Consider the following 8971-nt stretch of genomic DNA (forward strand, 5'->3'; position numbering starts at 1 on the left):
GTCCTATATTTGTAAAGCACTGCAGTTTTTCTTTGGGTGCGGTGAATGAAGCTGAAGTACTAGAGGCTGTAGAATCCAAATTTGTTATTGCATTTCTGATGTTATCTATTTTATCAGTGAAGACATTTATAAAGTCATTACTATTAAACTGAGGGAATATTTAGATCGGGTGGCGTCTGGTTATTTGTTAATCTAGCCACTGTGCTAAATAAAAACCTTTATTTATCTTGATTGTTTTGGTTATTTTCTATGAGTTTGCGGATATGCTCGGCCCTGGCAGCTTTTAGAGCCTGTCTATAGCTTAGCTGGACATACTTCCAAGTTAGTTTTTCTCCATTTGCGCTCAAGACTACGGGTTTTTTTCTTGAGAGAATGGGTATTACTGTTTACTGTGGTCGCAGTACATTTTTTCTCTAACCTTTTTCAATTTGATGGGGGCAACAGCTTCTAATGTATAATGTATGTAAGATAGTGCCCATGTTGCTAGTCATTTCTTCTAGTTCATATGTGTTTATGGGTACACAGAACAGTTGAGATAAATCAGGCAGGTTATTTGTGAATCTGTCTTTGGTGGCTGGAACAATAGTTCTGCCCGGACGGGTACACAGAACAGTTGAGATAAATCAGGCAGGTTATTTGTGAATCTGTCTTTGGTGGCTGTAACAATAGTTCTGCCCGGACGATAACGCAAAGCCATATAGTTAATACCAGTAATACGCAGCATGCACGATACAAGGAAATGGTCAGTAACATCATCACTTTAAGGTATGATATCTATATCAGTAAGATCAATTCCATGCGATATAATTAAATCTAGCGTATTATTAAAATGATGAGTTGGCCCAGTGGCATTTTGCTTGACTCCAAAAGAGTTTATTAGGTCAGTAAACGCAAGTCCAAATGCATCATTTGTATCATCAACGTGAATGTTAAAATCTCAGACAATTGGCGCTTTATCAACATTTACCAATAGGTCTGAGAGGAAATCTGCAAATTCTTTTAGGAAATCTGTATACGGCCCTGGTGGTCTATACACAGTAGCCAGAGCAAGAGATACGATAGATTTCTTTTGCATATCTGACAGTGTAACATTAAGCAGAAGTATTTCGAATGAGTTAAACCTGAATCCTGTTTTCTGAGTAAAATTGAGAATATCACTATATATTGTTGCAACACCGCTGCCACGACCAGTCTGATCTGTTATAAGCACATGCTTATAACAGTAGCTTGGTGGAGTAGACTCATTTAGACCAATATCATCATTTGGTTTGAGCAAGGTTTCAGTCATTTCATTTACAATAACTGCTTTGGGTGCGATTGATCTAATGTATAGGAGCCCAAATTTTAAAAATTGTTTTTGTTCATTTATTTAGCATTTTTCTGGTTTAATCACGATCAGATGTTTTGTAGAGCCTGCTTTAAATTTATATTTTGACCTCACGATTCGGGGAACAGACACAGTCTTTATAGATTGGACACCGCAAGTACTTATATCATTTAAGTGGGTAGAACAAAAGCCATCATAACAGTTATTTGAGAATTGGCTTACTAGTCATATGGAGCGTAGCGTCCTGGAGATGTTGTCCGACAGGAGTTCCGTTCCGACTCTGCTGGGGTGCAGGCCATCAGCGCGAAAAAGCCTAGGTCGCTCCCAGAAAAGATTCCAATTATTAACAAAGAGCAGTTTCTGTTCTTTACACCATGACAATAACCATTCGTTTAAAGCAAAAAGTCTATTGAACCTTTTGTGTCCTCGTCGATATATGACATCTGGGAAGATCGCCTTCTGTGTGCACGGGGCCTGTGCAGAGAAACACATGGAGTAGAGGTGGTGGGAGTGTTAGCAGCGCGCTGTATACTTACCACGGATTTGTAAGCGTCAGCGCGGCTCTCCGCTCCCTCAGCTTTGAGCTGCACCGAATGCAGCTCAAACGTGTCTTCACCTGCACTCAAAGGTAGACACACATCCGCCATTAATGCAAGTAACAGTGAGTAAAACAATGGTAATGTTTGTGAATAGAGTATTAGTAATGTAAGCGAGATTAGCAGCAACCACGCTGGCGATACTAACGGGCTATAAGCTAATAGTGGAAAGGGGAAATCAAAATAAAACTAGTGATAACAAGGCACTCTGATTGTTTTTGTTGTAGAATACGATAGGGGATATATTCACACATTATAGAAACGGAAATGATGGTGTATAAAATTGATTTTAAGATAAAAAATAGACTATAAAGAATTAACTTGACGGAGCTCAAACTCAAAACACGTGGCAACAACAAACAGGAAGTCAGGCTATCCTTTGTTGTTGGACCAGACCCAGTGACCTTGGTCGTCAGTAGCAAACCATGGAGCACGCTCTGCTGGACAAACTAAGTAATTACTCCATTTAGAAGCATTTCATCTGCGTAATGGCGGCGCTCATCGTTTACTCAGGACCTGGGCATATTCGCCGATACGATATATCTGCGACATGCTCATATCGTGCGATAAAATCGGCAAAACGATATATCGGTAGGGCTCTACTTAGTATATCACAACATGCTCACGTTACAATCAAACATGAATATTAATGCAATTAACGTTTAGCATTTTGTTTGGGTTTATCCAAATAAAGTCATGTGGGCGCACTGATTTTTACAGTATTCTCTCCACAGAAAGAAACAGATCAGAAAATAAGCTCCAAAATCACTGGCAGACTGAGCACCTACACTCAGATTGGACTGGCTGCTGGACAGGAGTACACGGTCAGCATCACCGGAGAGAAAGACGGCATGATGGGAACGGAGAGCACAGCAGAATTCACCACATGTGAGTCTATGCCAGGAGGATCATAAGGATCAGTGGCCGAGTGTTTTGTAGATTTCTAGTCCGTTTTTAACAAGTGATTCATTCCTGGACTTATTTTTGAACAGTGATCTCTGGCCCAAAAGACTTGCAAGTTGTGAAGACAACCACTACATCAGTCATTGTCCAATGGGAGAAAGCACAGGGGGAGATTGACAGGTACGTCCTCTCCGTTGCACCCAATCAGACAGATGGATCGAGCAGACTTCCAGAAATGAACCTGCTGCCGGAAAGAGATTCAGCCCAGATCAACAGCTTGGAGCCGGGCCGCTTGTATTACATCTCATTAGTGGCAGAGAAAGATAGCATCCGGAGCCTGCCAGCAACCGCACAAGCAACTCCTGGTGAGTTCTCATGAAGATGAATTGCAACTGAACAGAAATTCTTATTAACAGCTCTTAAAGCTCACAAAATTATGTGGATCATGGCTTTAAGTTTGTTACAGTTAAAAGCAAAATGTCTTTAACATGAGCAGGTATAGTCAGCTGTGGAGTCTCGAAACATCTGCTGTCGTACACATAGCAAACAGTCATGTTAGTCATACAATTGATTTGTGCACATCAGTTATCGTGCAGTCTGTTTTTGGAGCTCATCTGATAATTGGTGATGTAATTGCGCTGTGAAGCTCACGAGAGAAGAGGCGGTCCTCTGTGCTTCTCTGTGTGCAAGCTTCCTGTGTTTACATCACTCTTCACAACGTGCTGACCAGGGCTGTTTCCTCTGGAGACAAGAGGTTATATTTCTAAAAATCTTCATCTGCATTCATCTGAAGAAAGATCTGAACATACGTCGTCTAATGTATGACTGCTTTAAGGTAGTATTTTTGATCCAGGCACCTTTGCGTGCTAAGCATAAGTGTGTACAGCACACAACAAAACTGACACATCTGGATGCATCAGGTAATGAGAGTACAAGGAAAAGTCATCATAGTAAGTCAAGTAATGTATTTATAGTCACCAGATGATGCAAATTTAGGTGAGGCTCATGCTGATTGTGTATAGCCCAGTCAATCTGTCATATTTACAATCCAGTGACCTCACTGTTGAAATGTTCAGGCTATTGTGATTGAGTTTTATAAGTGGCGAGGCAGAGTTTTGTTTAAAAAGGGAAGAGTCTCATTTAAACGTACATGATTGGATCATTTTCTTTTCTGATTTTTTTTTTTTTGTGAAGAATAAAATATTGTGTCACCTCTCCTCACACACACACACACAGTATGATCACTCTAACCAGCAATGCCACATTTTCAATTTCTTCAGGAATATTTTACCTTTCTTCTTTCTTGCAGAAAATTTAAACCTCTCCAGTTTTCTATAGGACTAAGAGGGGACCAAAACTTCCTGATGTCATAAGGATAGTGGCCACCTCAATGCCGAAACTGTTTGGATAACTGACTTAACCTGTTACATTAACACCAGCTTTTTATTAACAGGATTTCCCTCTCCAGCTGAACTGTTAGGGAGAAGTTCATTTTGAATCCATATTTTGACTTCATTCGTGCCTTTAGGGAATGCCTCAGTGCCTGTGACCAGGATGACCACAGAGACGCCGGCCGTGCAGGTAGACGACAACAAAGAAAAGACACCAAGGTTCACAAACACAACACTCTTCCTGCAAAAGCAAGGACTGAGCAAAGGGGGCCAATTGACAAAAGGGAAGGTTGAAAATCTAGAAAGAACAGGGAATATGAGCAGACTCAAAACAGGCATACTTGTTAGACCTGGGCAAAAAAGACCACATGGGATGCTTCCCAAACCCGGTACACAAACCATAAGAAGACCTTATAGTCCAGAGATAAAACATTTCAATTCTTCCCAGATAGGATCAAAAGGGGGAATTGTTGTGCCTTCTTCAAATAAGTCAAGAACATGGTATCCTCTGAGACCAAGAAACGCTAATGTAGACTCAGCTTCTCCTGTCTCTGGTGGTAAACCATTGGCACTGACAATGAAAGAGACAAGATCTCAGGAGGGAAACGCTGAAACCAACTTTAGAAGAGAATCTGTCAAGACACCCGGACATGCCAGTCCAAGCTCCACCTTCCAAAAACACATAGCCACCCCATTTGCCACCCCACTGCCCTTCACAAACGTCACTGAATCGACCGAAGAGCCAACAATTACAACAGAAAAAAACCTAACAGCCTATATTAATGGGACAAAATGTGTTCGAAAGGTTTTGGTTGGGTACAGAAAGATACATGGAAATATGTCAGATGGCAATGCACTGACCAAAAACCTGACCGTTATAGTTGGCCATTTAAATGGAAATGATATCTTACACAAACTTCTGACAGACGGATCTACAGTCAATGCAATGGGGGTTACAGGGCCTGAAGCGGAGACATCTGAAGCCAGAAGGAGTGTGAAAGAGCAAGTAGGAGAGGAGGAAACTGATGAAGAGACAGTGGAAAAGAATGCAAATGTAATGAATGCCACTCCCTTTTCAACGAGAGAGCCTGAGACAACACTTTACCAGCCCCTCACCACCACATCTGCTCCTTCATCCCTACACAATCATCACCTCCCTACACCACAATCTTTGGCACAACCTGAGAGAGTGAATCAACATACAACAAGAAATCAGTCAACAGCAGAAAGACCGCCTCAAAAAAACAGTATGCGGGCATTTTCATTATCCATCCCCAGACAGCCAACTAGACCAAAAGCCCCAAGTTTAGGTTCTCCACCAATAGTAGGTAGACCGCTTTTTAAGTCAAATTCCTCTTCCACATCTTTAGAGACACAAAAACACAAGCATACATCTTGGCCTAGTCCCATCGCCTCTCGTTTTGCAAAAGAACCGCATGTTGAGAAGGAAGTGCTAAATTCAATTCCATCCGCAAGGCAATTCCAAGATTCAACTCCTGAACTTGCTCACAAGTTCAAAACTGAGACTCCAACTCCATCGCCAGTCAAATTCCCCCTGAAAAAAGACACTGCTATAAAAAACAGAGGCGTCAAAGAATCAGATCTGATGCCATATCGGCGCACACCGTTTAGGGGTTCCTATCCTCGTCGTCCTTTTCAGAACCGTACGAGGCCAATTCTAGAGTCACCTCAGCACCCCTACCAGGGACTACCAGTAAGACGGCCTTTTCCTTCAAAAGCCATTATCAGAAACAACAAGACTATCAACCAAGGAGGTCCTGTCCAACCAGTAAACTCCGCTTTAACCCCTGCAAAAGAAAATGGCACTAGTATTAAGATTAGACCGAATGTAATTCTCAACAGGACCAATGGTTCATCCAACAGACATTCCCAAATAAAACACGGTGGTAATACTCAAGTGGGCCCAAACATCAGTCAGTATGGAAAAGGAAACTCTGACAGTTCTTCTTCCACAGACCATCCCACAGATATTGATAATAGCGCTCAGGAATATGTGTTGAGCGAAACAGATGCCTCCATTGAGCATGTGGCGGTCAACAATGTGACATCAACAGGGTTTGTACTAATATGGGGTGCACCGAAAGAAAAGTTCAAACACTTCATAATCACTCAAACTGAGCTTGGACCAGAAAACAAAGACAAGGATGAGATGAACGAGAAGAATGAGGAAAAAGAAAAAGATGATGATGATGAGAAGGGCCTTAAGACAACAGCAGCAAAGAAAAGTAGTTTGAGCAAGGGAAAAAGTAGAGTCTATGAACTCGTACCTAATGTACAGAGTCCAAAGATGAACAAGAGTGGAGAAAACATTACAAGCTTTACTACAGTTCTCCCTGGAGTGGCACACTCACACCAAATGGCGAATCTCTCGCCACAGAGCAGGTACTCTGTGTCCATCTTTGGGAAGGGACCAATGTTTCGCTCCAAAACTCACAACCTCATCGTACATACAGGTACCCAAAACCAAAAGTCAGTATTTCTAAACCTTAATCTGTCGATACTGCTCTGTAAATGGTCGAAGTAGTTATTCTAAGGAAATATTTCTGAATATCTTCAGTTTTACTGCTAAGCTTGTCAGCACTGTTGCTTTCCATGCTGTTCAGTGTAGAGTGAACCCTTGACTAGCAAGGGTTTTTTAATCAAAGTCAACTTCTTTGAAGCTTTGATTAAAATCCATGCAATGTGCAGTGTAAATGTCAATAAATGTTTGAGTATAACTCCTTTGTTCTCGGTGCTAACCTTGTGCATTTGGTCTTTTGTGGACAATGTGTGGCCTACATACTGAGCACTAAATTAGGAAACTAGCATGCTAGAAAATAAAGACACAGTAGATGGACATAAAAATGTTTTAAATTATTCCCCATTTATGTTAAAAGTAGTTGTTTCAACAATTCATTTTCTCAATACATTGATTTAAAATCCTGTCAAATGCTTTGCAATTCATTAAGTCAGTGGTTCGCAAACTTTTTGGTAATGCCCCCATTTGAACCATTAAAAAAATCTGGCAATTGATTTGCAGCTGTCGCTCTGTCATGTTTCGCATAGACAACTTTTAGGTTGTCTACGCTGGACGTGACAATGGTTGCATCCGGTGTAGTCACTGTGCTTTTGTTGCTGTTGAACGGAAGCAGCGAGTTCATGATGCTGTCCGCTGAAGCACTACTTTTCGATAGTGAGGGTCGATGTCAGGCTTGCTGAGATGGTGTGAAGTCAAGACAGTGTGAAGTCAAAATGTTTCAGAGGAATTAGTGTCCGGTGGTGTCACCATTCACGCACTAGATCGCTGCTGCGGCTATTTTCTGCTGATCTCCCACACTTTGAGAACTACTGCATTAAAGGGGTCATGAGCTGCCTCTGTTTTTTATTTTGTACTGTTCTCTGAGGTCCACTTATAATGTTGTCAACATAATGTTTTCTGTCTTGTTTTTGATCTCCTCTTCAGAATGCTCTGTTTGAATAGGTGTGGTGGATTGTAGACTCAGAAGTAAGTCTACAATCCACTGCTATGATTGGGTAATAGCTGTGCATGTTTAACAGTCTACATCCTTCACAGATGTTAGGTTAAAAACGCATAAATATTCATATTAAACCATCTGTTTAACAGACAAAACAATAGTGATCACGTAATAAAAACAGTTACTCACACTTGTGTTGCGACATTACTGTCAGATCCAATATAGTCGCACAGCATCGTCTTTTAGTTTCAATCTTTCTGAAAATCCCGCATCGAATTGTGCCTTGTTTGTAAATAAATCCGCAAAATGAAGTGAACAAAGGACCGAGTTCTTACTGACGCAGTCTGGATCTTCATTAAAAATAAAGTTCATTCACACTTTCCTTTCACTCAGAATGAAGGCAACACAAACACTGTTTTTCCACATCTTGGCACTGCACAGCATCTTGTTGTTTCAGAGCAACTTTATCGTTTGGTTTCTGCATAGACCTGCGCATTCGCCTCTCTCAAATGGGTGGGCGGGGCTAAACAGGCAGTGATGTAGAATTGGTGGGCAGGGCTAAACAGGCAGTGATGTAGAATCTGTGGACAGGGCTAAACAGGCAGTGATGTAGAATCTGTGGATGGGGCTAAACAGGCAGTGCTGTAGAATTGGTGGACGGGGCTAAACAGGCAGTGATGTAGAATTGGTGGGCAGGGCTAAACAGGCAGTGATGTAGAATCTGTGGACGGGGCTAAACAGGCAGTGCTGTAGAATTGGTGGGCAGGGCTAAACAGGCAGCGATGTAGAATCTGTGGACGGGGCTAAACAGGCAGTGATGTAGAATCTGTGGACGGGGCTAAACAGGCAGTGCTGTAGAATTGGTGGACGGGGCTAAACAGGCAGCGATGTAGAATCTGTGGGCGGGGCTAAACAGGCAGTGATGTAGAATCTGTGGGCGGGGCTAAACAGGCAGCGATGTAGAATCTGTGGACGGGGCTAAACAGGCAGTGATGTAGAATCTGTGGACAGGGCTAAACAGGCAGTGATGTAGAATCTGTGGATGGGGCTAAACAGGCAGTGCTGTAGAATTGGTGGACGGGGTTAAACAGGCAGCGATGTAGAATCTGTGGGCGGGGCTAAACAGGCAGTGATGTAGTATCTGTGGACGGGGCTAAACAGGCAGTCCTGTAGAATTGGTGGGCAGGGCTAAACAGGCAGCGATGTAGAATCTGTGGGCGGGGCTAAACAGGCAGTGATGTAGAATCTGTGGGCGGGGCTAAACAGGCAGCGATGTAG

The 8971-nt window shown here is 42.2% G+C and overlaps 1 protein-coding gene across 1 annotated transcript in view; it reads left to right on the plus strand.

The window, feature by feature from the left end:
- Positions 1 to 8971, plus strand: part of tnxbb (tenascin XBb) — a 61217-nt gene that overhangs the window by 30690 nt on the left and 21556 nt on the right. Inside the window, exons 5-7 of the mRNA XM_016493286.1 lie at positions 2658 to 2811; positions 2916 to 3191; positions 4355 to 6691. Coding sequence (XP_016348772.1) covers positions 2658 to 2811; positions 2916 to 3191; positions 4355 to 6691 — 2767 coding nt within the window. The remainder of the gene's footprint in view (positions 1 to 2657; positions 2812 to 2915; positions 3192 to 4354; positions 6692 to 8971) is intronic.

This window comes from Sinocyclocheilus anshuiensis, unplaced genomic scaffold (genome assembly GCF_001515605.1).
Source record: "Sinocyclocheilus anshuiensis isolate Anshui unplaced genomic scaffold, SAMN03320099.WGS_v1.1 scaffold1986, whole genome shotgun sequence".
NCBI classification, from domain to species: domain Eukaryota; kingdom Metazoa; phylum Chordata; class Actinopteri; order Cypriniformes; family Cyprinidae; genus Sinocyclocheilus; species Sinocyclocheilus anshuiensis.